Here is a 25044-nt window from a genome sequence, read left to right as displayed (position 1 = left end):
TTCAGTTCCTGAAAGCAAGCCTGCTCTTCCTGCCTGGTAAAATGCTAAGGCACTGGAGAAAAAAATGCCTTTATCTAGCTAGTGTTACAAATGAAACTTTCATCATTCTAAACTTTCATCATTAGATTGAGAGACACTAGACATCACAGTAAACCAAACTCATGTTATAGCAAGCTAACTTTATAAGAGACTTTTTACTATGGTTCCCTCAGAGACTTTTAGATTGGAATAGCACGTGTTCCTTCATGAGAACAAATCTTCAGTCTTCTCCTTGTAAATAGCATGGAGGACAGCAGCTGCTTGAAGGGAAACCTTCAGCCTTCCTATTGGGATAGCCAGATCTTCAGGGCTAACAACTGTTGGGAAAGGGAAAAAAATAGCATCACTCAGTTAAACACTTTGATACTTGGTATTTGTCAGGTTAGCTACTGGGGACGCTAAATGAATGAAATTACTAGCCTATTTCATAAGAGGACTCAGTCTAGTGAAGGAGAAAGGAAAATGGTATAGTGTATAGGTGCTATATAATAAATGAAAGCACAAGTTGCTCTGGGGACATAAAGAGGCATCTGCACCAGAATGGACAAATTGGAAAGGATTTCTAGAGAAATCACCAGAAAAGTCTTAAGTGGATTTTCCCTGTGCACATACAAATGGCATGGAGGTCAGGAAGAACATAGCATGTTTAGGAATGGGGATAGGAGTAAGTTGGAAAATAGCCCACAAAGATATGTCACTTGCCTTATGCCAGGCACTACCCTAAGCCCCTTTCTTAATCCCTTATTTAAGTGCTTCCTTAATCTTCACAACTCTATGAGATAGAGACTGCTGTTATTCCCGTTTTATAGATGAGGAAAAAGATTAAGGATCACAGTTGGAAAGATACTAGAGGAATATAATAAGAATCTTATCTGACATTTGAACTTTGTAACCCTTAGGGTCTGAGGAGGAGTATTCCTCAAAAAATATTTATAATGATCAGTAAGAATAATTTTATATCATGATTCATTAAACATTACATAAAACAAGTTTCACAAAACAATATGTGCTATGTACTCTTAATTCCTGTTTTCTTTTTTTTTTTTTTTTTGGAGACAGAGTCTTGTTCTGTCACCCAGGCTGGAGTGTGGTGACTTGATCTCAGTTCACTGCAACCTCCGCTTCCCGGGTTCAAGCGATTCTGCCTCAGCCTCCCGAGTAGCTGGGATTACAGGCGTCCGCCGCCATATCTGGCTAATTTTTTTGTATTTTTAGTAGAGATGGGGTTTCATCATATTGACCAGGCTGGTCTCGAACTCCTGACCTCAGGTGATCCGCCCATCTCAGGATCCCAAAGTGCTGGGATTACAGGCATGAGCCACCGCGCCTGGCCTTTAATTCATGTTTTCCTTCCCACAGTTTTGGGTTGCATTTTTCAAATTTCTTTGTGATTTACTAATTCAGTTTCACATCCACTAATGGGGTGTGTGTCTGGAAGTTTGAAAAGCATTGGTCTAGTGGATAATCTTAAGTGTCTAAAGGTCCTAGCAGATAAGATAGGTGACATCCCAGCTATGTAAGGTAATGGGAACAGTGAAGACTGGACAGCGCAGTCCCAACTAAAAGTACTCAAATACAAATGTTTTTAAAACATGCTGATCTATAGCAAACTGTAAAAGGATTTAAGAAGAAGGCAGTGATCAAATTTATTATGTAGAAACATTTACTATAGTAGATGGAAATGGGGTGGAAGAAACCAGTGGCAGGAAGACCAGTTTAGAAATTATATGGCCGGGCGCGGTGGCTCACGCCTGTAATCCCAGCACTTTGGGAGGCTGAGGGGGGTGAATCACCTGAGGTTGGGAGTTTGAGACCAGCCTGACCAACATGAAGAAACCCCATCTCTACTAAAAATACAAAATTAGCTGGGCGTGGTGGCTCATGCCTGTAATCCCAGCTACTAGGGAGGCTGAGGCAGGAAAATCGCTTGAACCTTGCAGGCAGAGGTTGTGGTGAGCTGAGATCGGTCCATTGCACTCCAGCCTGGGCAACAAGAGCAAGACTCCATCTCAAAAAAAAAAAAAAAAAAGAAAAAAATTATAGTAAGGAGGCTGGGCGCAGTGGTTTATGCCTGTAATGCCAACACTTTGGGAGGCAAAGGAGGGTGGAGTGCTTGAGTCCAAGAGTTCGAGACCAGCCTGGGCAGCATGATGAAACCCCATCTCTACTAAAAATACAAAAAATTAGCTGGCGTGGTGGCAGGTGCCTGTAGTCCCAGCTACTCGGGAGGTTGAGGCAGGAGAATCGCTTTAACTTGGGAGATGGAGGTTGCAGTGAGCCAAGATCACACCACTGCACTCCAGCCTGGGCAACAGAGCGAGACTCTGTCTCAAAAAAAAAAAAAAAAAAAAAAAAGAAAGAAGAAAAAGAAAGAAATTATAGTAAGGAGAGCATAGTCAATTCACAAATAGAATGGATAAGACTTAATGACCAGTGGATGTGAGGAAAGAGGAGACAGTTGATGTCTTTTTAAGAGACAAGATGGGCCAGGTGCAGTGGCTCACGCCTGCAATCCCAGCACTTTGGAAGGCCAAGGCAAGCAGATCACTAGAGGTCAGGAGTTCGAGACCAGTCTGGCCAACATGGTGAAACACGGTCTCTACTAAAAATACAAAAATTAGCCAGGCATGGTGGCACAGCCCTGTAATCCCATCTACACAGGAAGCTGAGGCAGGAGAACAGCTTGAACCTGGGAGGCGGAGGTTGCAGTGAGCTGAGATCACACCACTGCACTCTGGGCGACAGAGTGAGGCTCCAGCTCAAAAAAAAAAAAAAAAGACTGGATGCATGATAACATAAAGAATGGGTATCGGCTGCCTATACAAACATGCTCAAGAGAGGTCCAAAATTCTGAGGTATAAATTTGAAATGAAAATAACTTGTCTTTTTAAAAATCCCCTTTTCAAACATTGTAGATTCAAAATCAATTCTAGTTGTAATCAGGTATATGGGGGTTAAAATACACAACTGACTACTTTAATGCTGGATCCAGAAATAAATACAGTTGTAGCGATAAGATTTCAATCCACTTTGTGTCTCATCAACTTCATAGTGATAATTATGTATTGAAGATAAAATATATTCACTATTAGGATGATTTCCTTAGAAATAATTAGAACTGAAGAAAAAATGACTCACTGTCTAGCTCTTGCTCTAGAATATCTCTTCCTGACTCCAGGATCTGCCACAGTTGAAGATATGCATATCCTACTTCTTCACATTCTTTCTTTTCTTCATCCAGAGGATCACTTACCACTGTAAACTTTAAACTAAAAAGAAATTGCATTTAATTCAGCACTGTTGATACTCAATGCTTCAAAAATAAAATAAGGATAAAAGTAATCATAAACAATACAACGTCTTCTCTGAATCACTTTTCCCTTGCCTCCATTTTACAAAATAACAATAAGCAAAAAAGTCAGGAATTGGTATAATTTAAGCAGTAACAGTCCTTTTAGAAGAGAGAACATCACGGGATGTGCCCATGAGTTCAAGACCAGCATGGGTAACATAGGAACACCCCGTCTCTACAAAAAAAAATAAAAATAAAAATTTTTTATAGCATGGTGGCACACACCTATAGTCCCAGCTACTTGGAAGGCTGAGGTAAGATCACTTGAGCCCAGGAGGTTAAGGATGCAGTGAGCTGTGATCATGCCACTGCACTTCAACCTGGGTGACAGAGCGAGACCCCGTCTCTAAAAGAAAAAAGAAAAGAAACCCTGTACTGATTAAGCAGTCACTCCCCATTCTCCTTCTCTAGCTCCTGAACTACTAATCTACTTTCTGTCTCTCTGGATTTGCCTATTCTTGATTTTTCATATTTTTATTAATTTTTAAAAGCAAATATTGGTAGCTAACACAGAGTGCCAGGAATAGGACTAAAAATTCAAGCTCTTAAAAGCACAGCTAAATATGATTAAACTGAAACAAAGGAATTACTTTAAAGGGATCCATTCTCAGCCCATTAGGCAATATTCATTTGTAACTATGTTTCTATGTCCTTATTGAGAACTTCAACAATGCAAAGTGATAATGCTGACTCCCTCATCCCAATTTGCACAGGAAAGGGATGATAACTAGCATTACGATGTCCGGGCACAATACCAAGTGCTTTATGTAAACTATATTATCTCAATTTTATTCTCACAAGAGCCTTCAAATTAAGTAATATCAGAAAGATCAAAGAGCTAGTAAGTCAAAGAGTCTGGAATAAAAACAAGGTTGGTCTGATTACAAAGCCTGTTCTGTCTGCTAGACCATACTGGCAAAAAGAAAGCCAAAGGTAATACCAGTCGAATCTAAAATTGAGTAGAAAATGATTATCACTGTAAGGGAATAAAGGAAGAGAGAGTTCTGGAAATACTGGGGAAAAAAGTGAAAGCTAAATTTAACATTAGCACAGAAAGGAAAGAACCAAATCACTTTCCATTTCCAAAAGTTCTCTGTAAGCTTACATCTGTTTAAGCCCACAGTGATGCTGAAGTCAGAGTCACTGTTTATTTCATCTGGCTCCTTTTTCAGTTCTTTCTATGACTAACCAAAGACAAAGTAAAAGCGATGAAACAAAAGTATTGGGCCTTTCAAAAAGTAATTAAAACACCAGGTCGGGCACAGTGGCTCATGCCTGTAATCCCAGCACTTTGGGAGGCTGGGTAGGAGGACTGCTTCAGCCCAGGAGCCGAAAGACCAGCCTGGGCAACGTGGTGAGATCCTGTCTCTAAAACAAACAAACAAACAAAAAGTTTAAAAATAAGATAAAACACCAGCCCCATATTATTTCTTATGCACACACATGCACAGGTGGTACAGACAACATATTTCAAAAACAAAAACCATATGCCTATTTAAATTTGAATTTCAGCTAAACAACAAATAACTTTTTTTTTTTTTCCTCAGAAGCAGAGTCTTGCTTTGTCACCCAGGTTGGAGTGCAGTGGCACAATCTTAGCTCACTGCAACCTCCGCCTCCCAAATTCAAATGATTCTCATGCCTCAGCCTCCTGAGTAGCTAGAATTACCGGCATGTGCCACCACGCCCAGCTGATTTTTTTGTTTTTTTGGTAGAGATGGGGTTTCACCATGTTGGCCAGGCTGGTCTCAAACTCCTGGCCTCAAGCGATCTGCCCGCCTCGGCCTCCCAAAGTGCTGGGATTACAGATGTGAGCCACCGCACCCGACCAAATAATTTTTTTTAGGATAAGTATGTCCCACATTTTATCTGGAAACTCTAAAAGGAGGCCTTCTTCAGATTATTGGAATAATAAGGACAACCAGCTTTCCTAAAGCTTTAAAGGAGATCTAAAATTTACTTAGTTATGTCAACATCAAAAAATTCCTGTTGGCCAGGTGTGGTCACTCACGCCTGTAATCTCAACACTTTGGGAGGCTCAGGCAGAAGGATCACCTGAGGTTGGGACCAGCCTGGCCAACATGGCAAAACCCTGTCTCTACTAAAAATACAAAAATTAGCCAGGCGTGGTGGCATGCACCTGTCATCCCAGCTACTTGGGAGGCTGAGGCAGGGGAATCACTTGAACCCAGGAGGTGGAGGTTGCAGTGAGCCAAGATTGTACCACCGCACTCCAGCCTGGACAACAGAGTGAGACTCTGTCTCAAAAAAAAAAAAAAAAGAATGTTAACACCTTTTGTTCATTCCATTTGGGCATTGTCAATATTCAAGTAAACTGCTGCTACAAAAAAAGGGCCCATCAGGCTGGCACAGGTGAGAAATGAACTAAACCTATAAGATTATGGGCTGGGCACGGTGGCTCACGCTGGTAATCCCAGCACTCTGGGAGGCCGAGGAGGGCAGATCGCTTGAGCTCAGGAGTTTGAGACCAGACATGAGCAAAATGGCAAAACCCTATCTCTACTACAAACACAAAAAATTAGCCGGGCATGGTGGCACATGCCTATAACCCTAGCTACTTGGGAGGCAGAGGCACAAGAATCCCTTGAGCCTGGGGAGGCGGAGGTTGCAGTGAGCCAAGATCGCGCCACTGCACTCTAGCCTGGACGACAGAGTGAGACCCTGTCTCAAAAATAAATAAATACATAAATAAATAAATAACCTATAAGATTAGGTAATGGATTAGGTAGTCACAAACATAAATTATACTCAAGTACATAGGAAATTCATTAAGAGTAAATTAACTCAAAAAAGTTATTAAAATATTCAGCATCAGCAAAAAACCAAACTCAAACTGTTGAATTTCCGTCTCAATATCTCCTTTGTTTCAAAGTGGAAAGCAGATGCTTACTGTCCTTGATCAGGATCTTGTCCATTCAGCATGTCGAACAGAAACTGCCTTCGGCCTTGCTGCTCCTGTGGGTCCAGGTCTATTACTGTATTAAGGGTAAGAGAAAAAAGCAAAGAATCATATATACTGTTGCAGTGTGAGCCCCAAGACTTCCATAAGTGGTATTCATGGTAGTTTTCATAAAAAGATCAGACTCCTTGCCTAGATCTAGAATAACATGGACCAACTGCTTTGAAAATCATTTGTGTATGTGTGTGACAGATTCTTACTCTGTCAGGCTAGAGTACAGTGGCGTGATCTTGGTTTACTGCAGTCTCCATCTCCCAAGTTCAAGCGATTCTTCTGCCTCAGCCTCCCGAGTAGTTGGGATTACAGGTGCACCCCACCATGCCTGGCTAATTTTTGCATTTTTAGTAGAGACAGGGTTTCGCCACGTTGGCCAGGCTGGTCTCCATCTTCTGACCTCAAGTAATCTGCCCGCCTTGGCTTCCCAAAGTGCCGGGATTACAGGCATGAGCCACTGCACCCAGGCTCCTTTGAAATTCTGAATGAAAAAGATTTCCACACTTGAATCAAATATGAGGGTAGGAAAAAAAGATTTCATGCATGACTTTCTCAAATTTTCACTTATGATATGCCCTTTCTTTAAAAACTACTGAGAAGATGATCCATTAAAATAAGAAAATAAATTAGAGGATAACCAGGAGATAAGAAATCTGATATAGGAGAGAATTTGATCATATTCTCCATGAGCAGCAGTAATAATGAAACAGTGGGCTAGAGCAGAACAAGAGGATGGAGAGAGGTCTTCAGGAAAAAAATGGATGAGTAGATAATTTGACAGGTTTGATTATTTTAAAATTTGGGAAGGCTGTTGAAGGACATGAAAATAATTACAATATGTATAATGAAAATAAGGCAAATGAAAAATAGCTGCAAAAAATACGTGAAAAGAAGTATAATCATTGCATACTACTTGATTCTACAAGAATTAATATTTACATATCCATAATAACAGAACCAATTTAAATGGATTTAAATAAAAATTATGATACAATTATAATGGGAATGAAAGGGACATGAGTGTAGTGCAAAAGAGCTAACATTTAAGGTCCAAGATAGGAAGTCTAAAGCCAGTGAATCAGGAGATTGCAATAGAAATGTTACTCAGAAGCCAGGTATGGTGGCTCACGCCTGTAATTCCAGCTACTCAGGAGGCTGAGGCAGGAGAATCATTTGAGTCCAGGAGTTTGAAACTAGCCTGAGCAACATGTTCAGACTCCATCTCAAAAAAACAAAAACAAAAACAAAAAACAGGAAAAGAGGAAGAACAAAAATCAATACTCAGAAATATGATGGAGGTAAATAACAGAAGAAATGGCTGAGAAAGGATGGGCTTGGTGGCTCACACCTATAATCCCAGCACTTTGGGAGGCCAAGGCAGGCAGATCACTTGAGGTCAGGAGTTTGAGACCAGCCTGGCCAAAATGGTGAAACCCCGCCTCTACTAAAAATACAAAAAACTAGCCAGGCATGGTGGCGCACACCTGCAATCCCAGCTACTTGGGAGGCTGAGGCACGTGAATCACTTGAATCTGGGAGTCAGAGGTGGCAGTGAGCCAAGATCACACCACTGCATTCTAGCCTGGGCAACAGAGCGAGACTCCACCTCAAAAAGTAAAAATAAATATAGCTGAAATGTGGAAAGTGGTGGATTGAGGAAGGGTGGGTACAGGGGAAATGATTTGTGAAGAGGTGGAACAAAGGACTGCTTAATGTAAAACGTTTACCCCATTTGATGTTTTTAAACCATATGCACACAATACTTTGAACAATAAAATAATAAAGTGAAATGGCTGGATTCACCCCACAAAAATCCAGAGTAATTCTGACCCTCAGTCTCAATGTTCATCAGACTTCCTCACCCCAATAACCACACAGGATGCCTCACCCTTGCTAAAGTGAAAGTGGATTTCTTCTCCTGCCCTAGGCTTCCTTAGGGATACTGGAGTCTCTGTCTCCCACAAGGGTAGGTCGTAGAATTTGTACTCCACGTACACCTGTTTTATGTTCTCATCAGACATCACTTCTGCCTCTGGGTAGAAGGCCAGGGAGACAATTTCAATGCACATCTTCTCTGAATCCTGATAAGGAAAATGTTTATTTAGTTCCTAAAGGTTAGTGAGGCTCCAAGTGCTTATACACCATCCAATTAACACATTACGGTACTCTCTAGAAATCAACCATAGGCATAACCTATCTATTATATTATTCCCTGAGAATCCTTTTATAGGTAAAACTGGCATCAAAAGACAACTTGACTTAATTGCCATAGTTAATCAATAGGAAATTTATAAAGAGAACCCAGCTCTTCTCTCTCACAGTCCAGTGGATCATTTCTCCAGGACAGCCTTTCTCAGTCATCTCCAAGTATAGAAAGAATAAAAAAAAGTCTGATTCGGAGCAGGGGGGAGGGTGGATGATGGGAGGTTGCTTGGTGGGAACAATGTGCGTTGCTCCAGGCTTCACCACGGTGGAGTATATCAATGCAGCAAAATTGCGCTTATAACCGATGGTTATATACAAATAAATAAATTTCTAAACAGCTATTTTTCAACTTTTTTTTTTTTTTTGAGACAGAGTCTTGCTTTGTTGCCCAGGCTGGAGGGCAGTTGTGTGATCATGGCTCACTGCAGCTTTGACATCCTGAGCTCAAGCAGTCTTCCCACCTTAGCCACCCAAGTAGCTAGGACCACAGGTACACCACCACATGGGGACAATTATTTTTATTTTTTTAATAGAGATATGGTCTTGCTATGTTGCCCAAGATGGTCTAGAACTCCTGGACTCAAGCAATCTGTCCACCTCGGCCTCCCAAAGTGGCTGAGATTAGAGGCATGAGCCACTGCAACTGGCCACAACTTTCTTAATGAAAACCAAGCTAGTATTTTCCTGAGGTTAGGACCTAAAAGACCTCCTGATACTGGAGATTCAGTAGCTGCTTCAGCCACTATAGCAAAGAGCTGCCCAGGGCTTCCTGTGCCCACCCAAGTGCACGCCACTGAGGAGGCCACCAGACCACCCTGCCCTCCCACAGGAACTCCAGCCTTTTTTTTTTTTTTTTTTTGAGACGGTGTCTCCCTCCGTCACCCAGGCTGGAGTGCAGTGGTGCGATCTCGGCTCACTGCAAGCTCTGCCTCCTGGGTTCGCGCCATTCTCCTGCCTCAGCCTCCTGAGTAGCTGGGACTACAGGCGCCCGCCACTGCACCTAGCTAATTTTTTGTATTTTTAGTAGAGATGGGGTTTCACCGTGTTAGCCAGGATGGTCTCGATCTCCTGACCTCGTGATCCGCCCACCTCGGCCTCCCATAGTGCCGGGATTACAGGCGTGAGCCACTGCACCCGGCCAGGAACTCCAATATTTTCAATCCCACTTCACAGTCGCTGCCATAACCCTGTCCTTTCTTTTGATTGTCCCTGTGTCCATGTTGGCCTCAGGGATACCAGGAGGAGGTTTCCAGAAGTACACCAAGGCCAACAGAAGTCTCTTCCTTCCACAGTGTGGCAGGCAAGTCAGTATTGTGACACCAGTAATGAGTCAATCCAGGATGGTTCCCTACCAGCCATAGCTCTCTCCCCTCCATCTGTGAGTGCCCTCCTGTATGCTTCTTTTCACTAGCTGGCCAGGCCAATGCCCTTACTTCTCCAAAGACCGGCTCTTACCCCATCTTTTCTTCTCTTAGAAAGCAAGTGGAGCTCCTGTGCCTGCGCCTAAGAAATTCAGCAGGCAAGATCTCTCAATGATTCTGCATCAGAATCATCTGGGGTGCTTCTTAAAAATGAAGATATTTGGCAGGGCACAGTGGCTCACACCTGTAATATCAGCACTTTGGGAGGCCGAGGTGGGCAAATCACCTGAGGTCAGGAGTTCGAAACCAGCCTGGCCAACATGGTGAAACCCCATCTCTACTAAAAATACAAAAATTAGCCAGGCATGGTGGCTCATGCCTGTAATCCCAGCTACTCGGGAGGCTGACATGAGAATTGCTTGAACCTAGGAGGCGGAGGTTGCAGTGCCACTGCACTCCAGCCTGGGCAACAGAGTGAGACTGGGTCTCAAAAAACAAACAAACAAAAAAAGATATTTGACGTTTATCTTTATAACCCTCCCACAACATCCAACTCTCCCACACATCAAGAAAACTATTGACTATACAGTGTTTTCAAAAATCTGTTTTTTTTGACACTTTGATGGGTCAGATTAGTGGGTTTCACTAGCTTTTTAAAAAAGAAACAATAGGATAGGATAGACAGGTTAAGACAGTATATAGTGGAATAGGAGAATGCGTGGCAAATGTTAATAGTAGGCCTGGTTTCTTGAAACTTTGTTCTTTTATAAGAGTATTGGATACTGCAGAAATGTATTTCTCACAGTGATTGCTACAAAAAATGTATAAAAGCCTCTGTGTTATATCAGACTGTCTAGAGTGGCTCCTGGGAATCTGTATTTATTTATTGAGAGATGGACTCTAGCACTGTCGTCCAGGCTGGAGTGCAACGGTGCGATCTTGGCTCACTGCAACCTCTGCCTCCCAGGTTCAAGCAATTCTCCTGCCCCAGCCTCCTGAGTAGCTGGGACAACAGGCATGTGCCACCATGCCTAATTTTTATATTTTCAGTAGAGACGGGGTTTCACCATGTTGCCCAGGCTGGTCTCAAACTCCTGGCCTCAAGTGATCCACCCACCTCGGCCTCCCAAAGTGTTGGGACTACAGGCGTGAGCCATTGCACCCGGCCCCATTAAAGTCTATACCGAGTATCTAGTGCCTGGCACAATGCCTGGCACACAGTATACACTCAGTAAAACTGTATTAAACATTACCTTGAGCAAGCCCTTCTCCCTAGACTTCACTGTCCTCCTTTGAAAGGGGGTGGGGAGATAATAATATACATGTGTGCAAGAGAAACTTTAATTTTCTTTTGATTTCCCACTCCTCAGGTAAATCAAACTCTTTCCTACCTCAGGGCCTTTACACTTACCAATTCCTTTGCCTGAGATGAGTACAGTCTACCCAGTACATGGGTAGCTCTTCCCTTCTCATTCTTCAGATTTCAGTTCAAACGTCCCCTCCTCAGAGAACTCTTTCCTTAACACCTATCCTAGTTCAACCCCTCCCATTGTTATTATATCGCCCTATTTATTTCCTTCATAGTACTTAGAATCTCAGAGCTATCTGCTTTACTTATTTGCTCACTGACGTACATATTTTCCCTCAGTAGTATGTAAGATTCAAGACAGAAGAGACCAAGTCTGTCTTATCCACCATTTTGCGCCCACAGAGCCGGCAGTTATTAAAACAGGCACTTCATAATTACTTGAAGGAAAGAATAACTCATAAGGCTGCTGTGAAGCCCGAGAGAGTCATGAATATCAAGCACTTGGCACACAGTATGAAATCTCAATCATTACCCATTAGAGTTCTGTCTAAACGAAAGGTCATGTATTATTTTAATGCAATATCAATCAGCAGTTAAGACGAAAGAACTATAAAAAGCTAAATATATCGACATGGATAGAACCCCAAAACATTATTGATTGAAAAATACATGTTTCATAACGTTATCAAAAAAGAAAAAAAAAAGAGTAAAACTAAATAAACATTACATAGCACCTTCCCGTACTTCTAAAATTATTTTTCTTTTTTTTCTTTTTGAGACTGAGTTTTGCTCTGTCGCCAGGCTGGAGTGCAGGGGCGCCATCTCGGCTCACTGAAACCTCCAACTGCCTGGTTCAAACAATTCTCCTTTCTCTGCCTTTTGAGTAGCCAGGATTACAAGCACGTGCTACCACGCCCAGCTAATTTTTGTATTTTTAGTAGAGACGGGGTTTCACCATGTTGGCCAGGATGGACTCGATCTCCTGACCTCATGATCCGCCCACCTCAGCCTCCCAAAGTGCTAAGATTACAGGCGTGAGCCACCACACCTGGCTAGTTAAAAAAAAAACAAAAACAATTTTTTTGAGATAGAGTCTTGCTCTGTTGCCCAGGCTGGAGTGCAGTGGTGCGATCTTGGCTCACTGCAACCTCCACCTCCTGGGCTCAAGCGATTCTCCTGCTTCAACCTCCCGAGTAGCTGGGATTACAGGCACCCACCATCATGCCCGGCTAATTTTTGTATTTTTGTAGACAGGGTTTCACCATGTTGGCCAGGCTTGTCTCGAACTCCTGACCTCAGGTGATCCGCCTGCCTCGGCCTCCCAAAGTGCTGGGATTACAGGCGTGAGCCACCACACCCGGCAAATTTTTAAAACTTGCTAATAATCCTCGGACAATAATCAGAAGTCCATGCAGACGACATCAAGTTTATTCTGGTAACAATGGTGAAATGGGAGGATGAATAAGATTAAAATTTGATCCAAGTATACACAGATGTTTTATTCATTCATATTAGGTTGGACTATACAGAACTGACAATTGTCAACCATTTTTTATCTATGAGTATGACAATATATGGTTCAATCTAATATTTTTTGTTGGATTCAGAATACTTTCTTTACATGAGCTAATTCCATTATGTAATTTTATTGGGACTGAACAGCAAAAAAGTATGCAATTAGTAATATTAACCATTGAAATATATATCAACTCATTTGAACTTCCTGGCAGAAACCCTGCAAGGATTAGTGCCAGATAACACGCTTTGGCTTATTAGCTCAGATGTGCCACCTAATTTGGCTGGGGGGCAGGGCTGCTAAAACTTACCACCTGGCATATATAAGGGTCAGGAAATCCCCGACACCTGAAATTAACACGATAAGAGAAAAAATTTTGAGGTTCTCGATATTCACTATTGCTAAAGAAACAGTAATATAAGGCCGTAGAGCAAATGAAAATGATTGCTCCCTCCTCATTAGTAACTGTTAAGAAGAGGGAGGCCGGGCGCGGTGGCTCACGCCTGTAATCCTGGCACTTTGGGAGGCCGAGGTGGGCAGATCACGAGGTCAGGAGATTGAGACCATCCTGGCTAACACGGTGAAACCCCATCTCTACTAAAAATACAAAAAATTTAGCCAGGCATGGTGGCACGCGCCTGTAGTCCCAGCTACCCGGGAGGGTGAGACAGGAGAATCGCTTGAACCCGGGAGGCGGAGCTTGCAGTGAGCCAATATTGCGCCACTGCACTCTAGCCTGGGCGACAGAGCGAGACTAGGTCTCAAAACAAACAAAAAAATTAGCTGGACATGACAGCGTGTGTCTGTAGTCCCAGCTACTTGAGAAGCTGAGGCAGGAGAGTCACTTGAACCCGGAAGGCGGAGGTTGCAGTGAGCCAAGATAGTGCCACTGTACTCCAGCCTGGGTGACAGAAAGAGACTCCAAAAAAAAAAAAAAAAAAAGCTTAACCTAGGCCGGGCGCAGTGGCTCATACCTGTAAATTCCAGCACTTTGGGAGGCCGAGGTGGGTGGATCACCTGAGGTCAGGACTTTGAGACCAGCCTGGCCAACATAGTGAAACTCCGTGTCTACTAAAAATACAAAAATTAGCTGGTCGTGGTGACACACACCTGTGGTCCCAGCTACTCGGCAGCCTGAGGCAGGAGAATCTCTTGAACCTGGGAGGCAGAGGTTGCAGTAAGCCGAGATTGTGCCACTGCACGCACTCCAGCCTGGGTGACAGAGCAAGACTCTGTCTCAAAAAAAAAAAAACAACTTAACATTGAGAACTCCAATAGGTCAGAGAAATGAGACTACTAGTATCATCACACTCATCATCACTATCATTTAGGGCTTAATTTGTCTCAGGCACTGTATTAAACCCTTATTTTAATCTTGCCACATCACTATCAGATGAGTATACTTAATACTACCATTTTACAGATAAGGAGACAAGGCCTAATAGAGGTTTAAAAACTCTCTCAAAGCTGTATATCTAGTAAGTAGCAGAGCTGGGATCTAAATCACTGTCTCAACCAAATCTCCATGCTCTTAAACATTACACTCTACTGCATTTCCATTTATCCCAGCTGACCCCAGGCAGACGAGTGACAGAACTCAAGTTTTGACTCTGAGCTTTCAACCCCCTCTACCTTTCATGCCTAGACATTTTGGAATACAACAATAATTTAATATATATGTGCCCGTGTTGTAAGTTTAACTTGATAATAACACTAATTTTTTGCTTAGATAGGTTCCTTTTTCATATTTAATTTCTCAAGTAACACTTTGGGGCACACAAGGAAGTTTTCTAAAAGGATATCTTACTTAGGAGCCTTTAATTTAGGTAAGGTTTTTAATGGAATCTGGCTGGCTTGTTACAGTTCAAGATGAGTTTGCTGATCAGCTGGCTGCTTTTTTGGTTACTTGAGAAGTGGCGCAGTTTAAAAACCTCAACTGGAGTTTCAGCTCTTTCACTAACTCAATAACCCTGCACAGATCATTTAATCTTCTTTACCTTGGTAATATCTAAGTGTTATCTAATTCCAACATTCTGTGGCTGCAATCTGTCTTACAAACACTTGTCAGTATATTAACTACATAATATCTAAAAAAAGATATGCTAGATAAAAGTTCAGACGAAGAGAAACTTAACTGGTTTTGTCGTTGCTGTTGTTTTTGAGACAGGGTCTCTCTCTGTCACCTAGGCTAGAGTGCAGTGGCAAGATCATGGCTCACTGCAGCCTCAAACTCTGAGGCTCAAGCAATCCTCTCACCTCAGCCTCCTAAATACTTAGGACTACAGATGTGAGCCACCACGCCTAGCTAGTTTTTAAATTTTATGTAGAGACAGTTGTCTTGCTATGTTGCTCAGGCTGGTCTTGAATTCCTGGCCTCAAGCAATCTGCCTGCCTCAGTCTCCCAAAGTGCTGGGATTACAAGTGTGAGCCGCCACACCTCGGCTGAAATTGAACTATGTGTTATATTCAGTGTTTAAGTCTACTGACTTTGAGTTGTTTCTCCTCACTCCAATATCCTTCACTTTCCTGCAATTCTTCAGCACAAGTTCCAGCTTTCAAGGAAGAGTTTTCCAACCTCTGCAAAAGCAACCATAAATTCCCTTTTCTGATTTCTTACAACAGACTTTATATTACACAATCTACCTCCTTGGTTTTAGGTCATCCTACATTCTTATTTAATGTTTCTAATGAAGTTCATAATCGTCAATTCGCTCTGAATCTTTCATTCAGTCACTCACTCAACAAATATTAACTGAGGACCTACAAATGTGCCAGGCAGCAGTGGCTTAAGAGTAATTGTTTTCTACCTCATGTGTAACCTACAAGGTTAGAACACAATGATTACTGAATATACGTGTGGATATTTATTAATATATGTGTGTCTCTTTTTTTTTTGAGACGGAGTCTCGCTCTGTCACCCAGGCTGGAGTGCAAGCTCTGCCTCCTGGGTTCACGCCATTCTCCTGCCTCAGCCTCCCGAGTAGCTGGGACTACAGGCGCCTGCCACCATGCCAGGCTAATTTTTTTGTATTTTTAGTAGAGACGGGGTTTCACCATGTTAGCCAGGATGGTCTTGATCTCCTGACCTCATGATCCACCCGTTTTGGCCTCCCAAAGCGCTGGGATTACAGGCGTGAGCCACCGCGCCCGGCTTTTTTTTCTTTTTTATCTTTTTTTGATGTGTGTCTCTTAAATTAGTTCTGAAAGAGCTTTGAGGCTGAACTGTTTAATAGATAATTACAGGTTGAGTAAAAAACAGCAGAAATGGAATGATCTCCATGAGCCCTCCCATGAAGAATCCTATCCTCTCTTCCAGACTCCATCTCCCAAAGCAAACCCGTTCTGCTTAGATGGACTTAAAGCCAGGGGTACCATTCAGGCTGGGCATGAATTACAGGACACAATGGAGGATATGGGAGTAAGAAGAGGCAAAGGATTCAGATAGAAGCATTGAAGCAAGTCATCATTTACACTATCTCAAGAAAATGATCCTTTTATCTGACTGTACCAGCCGACCTTCGACCTTCATTCACATGAAACATAAATTTAACTAAACAATTTGCATTTTCCATCAGCTTCATTAAAACTGGATTGCCCTTCACTTGTGTGGCCGCTAAGCGCACTGTCATTATTGCTTTTTTTTTTTTTGAGACAGAGTTTTGCTCTTGTTGCCCAGGCCGGAGTACAATGGCGTGATCTTGGCTCACCGCAACCTCTGCCTCCCGGGTTCAAGCAATTCTCCTGCCTCAGCCTCCTGAGTAGCTGGGATTACAAGGACGCTCCACCACGCCTGGCTAATTTTTTTTGTATTTTTAGTAGGAATGGGGTTTCTCCATGTTGGTCAGGCTGGTCTCGAACTCCCGACCTTAGGTGATCTGCCTGCCTCGGCCTCCCAAGGTGCTGGGATTACAGGCGTGAGCCCCCATGCCTGGCCACTGTCATTATTTATAGTCTTATCTCATATGCAATGATTACTCCAGTGTACTTACTGCCTTAGGATATTTCTGAGACATGGGTGGCACTATGACATCATCACTGTCTGTAGTTTGTGCTTCACTGACTTCAGAACCTTGTTCAGAGGATTCTTTATCTGCTAGAGAAGAGGTTGCAGTTATAGAACTGTTTCAAAGCACTCTAGCCCAAGAAAAGACCCAGCACACACATCTCCAATCCACTGTCTGGTCACTAGTTCCGAGTGTCTAGATTTTGCCTTCACTTACTAAGAATCAAACAAACCCTCTTTTTCAAAGGTACACTTATTCAGAAGCTTGCCAAACATACAGGATTCACTTCTCAAAAAAAGAAAGGGAAAGAAGGAAAAACAGAAAGGAAGAAAGGAAGGAAGACAGGAAGGAAGGGTGAGAGTAAGGGAGGAAGAAAGGAAGTCCTTTTGTGGGGGCTGAAGAAAATGGCCAAGCTTGAGGTAAAGCTGTGCAATTGGGTGGGGCAGATTGTATTTTCCAAAGATGGCCTCTCTGGCTGGGCGCGGTGGCTCACGCCTGTAATCCCAGCACTTCTGGAGTTCGAGGCAGGTGGATCACCTGAGGTCAGGAGTTTTAGACCAGCCTGGCCAACATGGTGAAGCCCCATCTCTACTAAAAATGCAAAATTAGCCTGGCTTGGTGGCGCACTCCTGTGGTCCCAGCCACTCAGGAGGCTGAGGCAGGAGAGTTGCTTGAATCCGGGAGGCAGAGGTTGCAGTGAGCCGAGATCGAGCCACTGCACTCCAGCCTGGGCGACAAGAGACTCTGTCTCAAAAAAAAAAAAAAAAAAAAGATGGCCTCAAATGGTCTCTCCTATCCCACATGCTCTGCTTACAATGCAACTGACCTTGACACTGCTCCTATTGAGTGATGCAGTCTTTGTCCACTCCCCTTCAACTAAGGTGGATCTTTTGGACTGTCTCAATTGAAAGAGTATGGTAGGAGTGATGCTATGTGACTTCTAAGGCCAGAATACAAAAATGCCATGGACTTGTACCTTGCTGTCTTGGAACTCAGCTACCAACCTGTGAGGAAGCCCAAGCAACCACTGACAGCCAGGACCACCTGATCAGCTAGTAGGGTGAGCTATCTTGCCAGTTGAACCCATCAGCCCCCTAGCTGAGCTACCCCATCTAATGCCACATTGAGAGAGGAGAAATGAGCCATCTTCATGAGACCTGCCTAACAGAGTAGTGAACCAAATAAATGATAATTGTTTTAAGTCATTAAGTTTGGGAGTAGATTGTTACACAGCATTAGATAACTGGATGGCAAGCTGTGCCTCTTCTGTAAAATTTCAAAGTCTTGGTTTGTCTGTTTCACTGAGGTCTCAAAGGGAAAAGGTCTGAGGGGCAGCAAAAGCAAAGGCTGCTAAAAGACACAAGACTTTGTCTACATATGTGGAAATGGCCTTAAAATCAGGCCCTTTTCATTTCTTGATGGCCTTTACCTAAGACCCTTAGATCTTTGTCTAAAAGATTAATAAGCTTCTTTTTCAACAACTACAGCATCCTGCCTCTGATAGCTCCACTCAGACATCTGAAACCATGCAGATTTTAGCTTCCTGCGAGTACTAACTGGTGGCTTTGAGTTGTTTTTTTTTCTGAAATGGAGCATTGCTCTTGTTGCCCAGGCTGGAGTGCAATGGCATGGTCTCGGCTCACTGCAACTTCTGCCTCCCAGGTTCAAGCGATTCTCCTGCCTCAGCTTCCCAGGTAGATGGGGTTACCAGCACCCACCACCACACCTGGCTAATGTTTGCATTTTTAGTAGAGGCGGGGTTTCACCATGTTGGCCAGGCTAGTCTCAAGCTCCTGACCTCAGGTGATCTGCCCGCCTCTGCCTCCCAAACTGCTGGGATTACAGGTGTAAGCCACCGTGCCTGGCCAGTCTTGATCTTTTGAAATTCATGGAGAACAGTGATATTAAAACAATAACTAACAATTAGGCTTCCACAGAAATAGTCTTATTATTTATGACTATAAATAGATGACCATATAGTACATGAGGTTTAGATTACCTTCTGGTCCCATATTTCACATTCTGCAAGGAGAAAAAGCTAGTGGATATAGATTATACTCAATCAGATACCTGAAGAAATGTAAATTGGGAGTATGGAGATAAGTGGAACCCGGCATTCAGGTCTGGATACACTGAAGCTATCTAGATACAGTGTTACTATTTATTCTACTATTTAATGACTAAATAATATTCCATTGTCTGCAAATCATAAGAATGGAATTGTTCTCTTATAACCAGGATTTCTTGCCAGTCATGTAAATTTGGCTCTGGGAAATTTGGGGCTTGGTTATTCTTGTTAACCTTCCTTACATTGAGTAAACTTTGATGGAAAAATCAGATTACACAATCAATAGAAAAATTATCCTTCTCATGAGAAAAATTGATTATGCTTTTCCCATTTAAGAAGTTAAGCCAAATACATTCAAAAGCATAAAAATTATGCTTTTAGCTCTTCCCATTTAAGTTATGCCAAATACATTCGAAAGCTTAAAAATTATACTTTTAGGCCAGGCGTGGTGGTTCACACCTGTAATCCCAGCGCTTTGGGAGGCTGAGGCAGGTGGATCACTTGAGGTCAAGAGTTCGAGACCAGCCTGGACAACATGATGAAACCCAGCCTCTACTAAAAATACAAATATTAGCCGGGCATAGTGGGGCACGCCTGTAGTCCCAGCTACTCTGGAGGCTGAAGCAGAAGAATCGCTTGAACCTGGGAGGCAGAGATTGCAATGAGCCGAGATTGTGCCACTGCACTCCAGCCTGGGCGACAGAGACAGACTTCATCTCAAAAAAAAAAAAAGTTTTTTTTTCATATATATATATATATATATATATATATATATATATATATATGAAATGCTTCTAGAGATTTAGAAAAAAAGCTTTTTTAAGTAGTAAAGACTCCCTTTTCATAATATTTCCATATCTACCTTTATATTTTTCCTCTCATTATTAAATTTTTCAAGCACATAGAAAAGCCCATGAAATATAAATGTTCAACTTATTAAATTGTTGTAAAATGAACATCTCTATCACCATTCAGCCAAGAAATAGAACATTGGTAGCACTCCAGATGCCCAAAGGGTGTCCTTTCCTGATAACCCTCTTCCCCTTCTCCTAGGAGTAACCACTATTCTGACCACTGTCAGAACCAGAGGAAGGCATGTGAGGCACTGACCTTAGGCATAAAATTTGAAGGGGTGCCAAAAACTCAATAATCAAGACAAACACTGTCCTGTTTTTTGTTTTTTGTATTGAGACGGAGTCTTGCTCCGTTGCCCAGGCTGGAGTGCAGTGGTATAATCTCAGCTCACTGCAACCTCTGCCTCCCGGGTTTAAGCAATTCTCCTGCCTCTGCCTCCCCAGTAGCTGGGACTACAGGCAGATGCCACCACGTCCAGCTAATTTTTTGTATTTTTAGTAGAGATGGGGTTTCATCATGTTGCTCAGGCTGGTCTCAAACTCCTGACCTCAGGTGATCTACCAGCCCATGCCTCCCAAAGTGCTGGGATTACAGGTATGAGCCACCGCACCCAGCCAACAAACAGTTTTAATGAGAAAATCAAAACTAGGTCGGGTGCGGTGGCTCACGCCTGTAATCCCAGCAATTTGGGAGGCCGAGGTGGGCGGATCACCTAAGGTCAGGAGTTTGAGACCAGCCTGACCAACATGGAGAAACCCCGTCTCTACTAAAAATACAAAATTAGCTGAGCGTGGTGGCACATACCTGTAATCCCAGCTACTCGCGAGGCTGAGGCAGGAGAATCGCTTGAACCCGGGAGGCAGAGGTTGCAGTGAGCTGAGATCGTGCCATCGCACTCCAGCCTGGGAGACAGAATGAGATTCCATCTCAAAAACAAAACAAAACAAAAAAATCCTGGGGCAAAATAACATTTTATAAACACTGGGGAAGTTACTTACTTAAGAATTCCAGCCTTGGTTAACCCAACCATCACATTTGTAACACAAAACTGGGCCTGAAGTCTTATATACTAATTTTCCATGAAAACTTTAGCATTCTAAGATGAAGGGGAAAAGTAAATAACTAGCTTGGCAAAACAATTAAATGATTAAACAGAAAAAATATATACTTTTTTCTTTTTTTTGAGATGGAGTCTCACTCTGTCGCCCAGGCTGGAGGAGTGCAGTGGTGCAATCTCGGCTCACTGCAACCTCCTCCTCCCGGGCTCAAGCAATTCTCCTGCCTCAGCCTCCCGAGTAGCTGGGATTACAGGCATGTGCCACCACACCCGGCTAATTTTTGTATTTTTAGTAGAGACAGGTTTCACCATGTTGGCCAGGCTGCTCTTGAAAGCCTGATCTCGTGATCTGCCCACCTCAGGCTCCCAAAGTGCCAGGAAAAAAAATAGATTTTAAAAGACAATACCATTTACAGGATGTAGAGGTTCCTTCTGTTTCAGTGCTGAATGGGATAATGCCATTTCCTCTTCCTCGTGCTGATTTTTAAAGCCATCACCTATGAAGCTGTCAGTCTCTGAGAACTTCCACTCAGTGTAATTCACCTGCTTCAGAATAAGAACAACAATACTACATAGCTGGTAATATCTTGGTTTTCTTTCTTTATTCCTTCCTTCCTGTCTTCTTTTTAAATACTAGCTCTTTTTATTTTTTTTAATTTTTATTATTATTTTTTTTTGAGACAGAGTCTCCCTCTGTCACTCAGGCCAGAGTGCAGTGGCACCATCTCGGCTCACTGCAACCTCCGCCTCCTGGGTTCAAGCAATTCTTCTGCCTCAGCCTCCTGAGTAGCTGGGATTACAGGAGCCCATCACCACACCGGACTAATTTTTCTATTTTTAGTACAGATGGGGTTTCACCATGTTGGCCAGGCTGGTCTTGAACTCCTGACCTCACGTGATCCGCATGCCTCAGCCTCCCAAAGTGCTAGGATTATAGGCGTGAGCCACCATGCCCAGACAATACTAGCTCTTTTTAATTTTTAAAAGTTAGTACTTGTTGGGCATGTAGGCCGGGCATGGTGGCTCACGCCTATAATCTCAGCACTTTGGGAGGCCGAGGCAGGCAGATCACCTGAGGTCAGGAGACCAGCCTGATCAACATGGTGAAACCTCATTTCTACTAAAAATACAAAAATTAGCCGTGTGTGGTGGAACATGCCTGTAATCCCACCTACTTGGGAGGCTGAGGCAGCAGAATTGCTTGAACCTGGGAGGTGGAGGTTGCAGTGAGCCGAGATCATGCCATTGCACTCCGACCTGGGCAACAGAGCGAGACTTGGTCTCAAAAAAAAAAAAAAACAAGTGAGTACTTGTTTAAAAATATATATAGTATTAAAACTTTAAGCATAAACTGTAGAGTACATATATGCTGAATTAAATTACATTGAAATGAGCAGTCCAGGGGTTTGTTAAACTATTTGTGTTTGGGGAAACACAAGCTAGCCACAAATAGCTATGATTATGGCTTATCTTAATTTTATTTTTTTGAGATGGAGTCTTGCTCTGTTGCCCAGGCTGGAGTGCAGTGGCACGATCTCAGCTCACTGCAACCTCCGCCTCCTGGGTTCAAGCGATTCTCCTACCTCAGCCTCCCGACTGAGTAGCTGGGATTACAGGCATGCACCACCATGCCTGGCTAATTTTTTTTTTTTTTTTTTGGTGAGATGGAGTTTCTCACTTGTTGCCCAGGCTGGAGTGCAACGGCGCGATCTTAGCTCACCGCAACCTCCACCTCCCGGCTTCAAGTGATTCTCCTTCCTCAGCCTCCCGAGTAACTGGGATTACAGGCACACACCACCATGCCTGGCTAATTTTTGTATTTTTAGTAGAGACAGGGTTTCACCATGTTGGTCAGGCTGGTCTCGAACTCCTGACCTCAGGTGATCCACCCGCCTCGGCCTCCCAAAGTGCTGGGATTACAGGTGTGAGCCACTGCACCCGGCCTTATTTTGTATTTTTAGCAGAGACAGGAGTTCACCGTGTTGGCCAGGCTGACCTGAGGTGATCTGCCCACCTCAACTGCCCAAAGTGCTGGGATTACAGGCTGAAGCCACCATGCCCGGCCGATTAGTGCTTATCTTGTATGTCTGCTTCTGCTTCTACCTCTGAGAATAATACATCTGGGGACACAAGAACCCACAATTTAGTGCTTCAGAGTTTTTAAGGTCTTACCTCTGGTGTATTTCCATTTAAGATGTTAAGGCTAAGATACTCCATTCTGTTCTTTCCTTGAACGCCTATTCTTTTGCCATGTTTTCTTCTTGAGTAGCTCACAACCTGGTGCTCCTTTTCCTTTCTTTCTCCCCCATGAGGAGGTTTTCTCTTTGCTCGATACTGGCCAGCTTCAATGGGAACCCCAGGAGTTGTCATCTGATCCTGAATAGAAAGATCAGAGACAGCATTACAAGATGGTAGTTTAACAACCTAGAAACACAAGAAAGGGATTTAGGAACTAGCATTAGACTTCAGTTCGCTGCTCATGGAGCTAAGAAATGCTATCTCTCTCTCTTTTCCGCAGCAAAACCCAGGCTTTCGCTCCATCAGTAGTCTCATGGCATTATGAGGGATATATATTAAGCTCACAGGACACATGACACTCACAGAGGGAATTTCTTTTTCTTTTTTTTTTTTTGAGACAGAGTTTTGCTCTTGTTGCCCAGGCCAGAGTGCAATGGTGTGATCTCGGCTCGCCACAACCTCCGCCTCCTGGGTTCAAGTGATTCTCCTGCCTCAGCCTCCCGAGTAGCTGGGATTACAGGCATGTGCCACCACGCCCAGCTAATTTTTGTATTTTTAGTAGAGACAGGGTTTCCCCATGTTGGTCAGGCTGGTCTTGAACTCCCGACCTCAGGTGATTCGCCTGCCATGGCCTCCCAAAGTGCTGGGATTACAGGCGTGAGCCACTGCACCTGCTTCAACTATAATACTGTCTTCTTCAAATCTGCTCCATAGGATTGGCAGAGATCTGCTACCTGTGGAGTCCTGGAGAGTTACCTGGGAAGGAAATGAAGCCTTTTCCTCTTCAGATGAGATCTTTGAACTGTCCTTGGTATCCTTCCCCTTAGTCTGAGCTTCTGGTTTCAGGAAACTCTCAGCGGGTATGTAGGGAAACTTCCAATTCAGTTGCACTTGAATAGATCCGTTGGGTTTCTCTGCAGGGTCAGTGAGGTTAAAATCACCTGAGAGACAAACAGATATTAATAAGACCTGATCACATGAAATAAGCAAGTGAGCATTTGTCAGCACCTTATCTATTTCCTTCCCATTTTTAATTTCAACATATTTTATCAGCAATTAATTAACATCCATTAAATAATTACGATGATGATACACTCAGAAGTAAAATCAAATAGCAGTGCAGTTAGCATATTAATAGGGGAAGATGGGTTATCTCTAGGATTCAGGAAGAGATAATGAAAGGTATATGAAAAGGAGTACAGCTTGCTTGTCATCAGTCACCCAGCCAATGAACAAGGTTGCATTATTATTACTATTATCAAATGCTTACTGTGCCTTAGTTGTACCAAGAAAACTGTCATCTCTACCGTCAAGTGGTCCCAAGAAAACTTAAGCAAAATGGCTTTTTCGAAATGCCAGAAGTCTGATTTGTAACACTGATTAACAGATGGCTTATACTGCCTCCCCTGTTTGGCAAAGGAGTTGTGTCCAGAAGTGTCAGCCTTTTTTTAAGCAGTTGTATTGAGGAGAGAGCTGCACACATTTCCTGGAGCATCCAGAATCTTGTTAAATATGGTTGTTTCTGGCTGCAGCTATCCCCACTTCCTAAGGAAAACATGGATACCCCCACTTCACTCTCCCAGGACTGTAGTCAAAGAGTTGACCCCTCTTGGTACACCCCCACCATCCTAGGTATAAAAGTTAGGAAAGACAGTATGGAGCTCAGCTCCACATTGGGAGAAAAAAAAATCCAAGAAATTTATGTTTGTCATGATCTGCTGTGGAAATCTCTCTAACTTGTGTCCAGTGTTTAAAAGAAGTGAGAGAATGATGGGGGAGTGTTAAGGTCTCAGTTTATGTCGTCATGCACTAAGAAACAACAGGCCTTTAGTAAAGACAGTTACTAGACAGCATTACAGAGCTTGAAAAAGTTTGTTCAGCCAGGCGCGGTGGCTCAAGGCTGTAATCCCAGCACTTTGGGAGGCTGAGGTGGGTGGATCACCTGAGGTCGGGAGTTCAAGACCAACCTGACCAACATGGAGAAATCCCGTCTCTACTAAAAATACAAAAATTAGCTGGGTGTGGTGGCGCGTGCCTGTAATCCCAGTTACTAGCCTGGGCAACAA

At 43.1% G+C, this 25044-nt stretch overlaps 1 protein-coding gene across 7 annotated transcripts in view; it reads right to left on the bottom strand.

Annotated features, from left to right (window-relative positions):
- Positions 1–159: 159 nt before the first annotated feature.
- RPGRIP1 (RPGR interacting protein 1) overlaps positions 160–25044 on the bottom strand; it is a 62878-nt gene continuing 37993 nt past the window's right edge. For 3 of the 7 annotated variants that reach the window (XM_063715507.1, XM_063715502.1, XM_063715505.1), the window contains 8 exons: positions 23735–23919; positions 22913–23116; positions 21148–21286; positions 16746–16846; positions 8254–8446; positions 6303–6387; positions 3178–3308; positions 160–356 (listed from right to left, as the gene is read on the bottom strand). In XM_063715507.1, the coding sequence (XP_063571577.1) occupies positions 244–356; positions 3178–3308; positions 6303–6387; positions 8254–8446; positions 16746–16846; positions 21148–21286; positions 22913–23116; positions 23735–23919 (1151 nt within the window). In that variant the 3' untranslated portion in view covers positions 160–243. Of the gene's footprint in view, positions 357–3177; positions 3309–6302; positions 6388–8253; positions 8447–16745; positions 16850–21147; positions 21287–22912; positions 23117–23734; positions 23920–25044 lie in introns of all 7 variants that reach the window. The other 4 variants (XM_063715501.1, XM_063715503.1, XM_063715504.1 and 1 more) reach the window with 2 other exon arrangements.

The sequence above is a fragment of the Pongo abelii genome, chromosome 15 (genome assembly GCF_028885655.2).
Source record: "Pongo abelii isolate AG06213 chromosome 15, NHGRI_mPonAbe1-v2.0_pri, whole genome shotgun sequence".
NCBI classification, from domain to species: Eukaryota; Metazoa; Chordata; class Mammalia; order Primates; family Hominidae; genus Pongo; species Pongo abelii.
The sequence above is the reverse complement of the archived record's forward strand: the minus strand, read 5'-3'. Positions and strand labels throughout refer to the sequence as shown.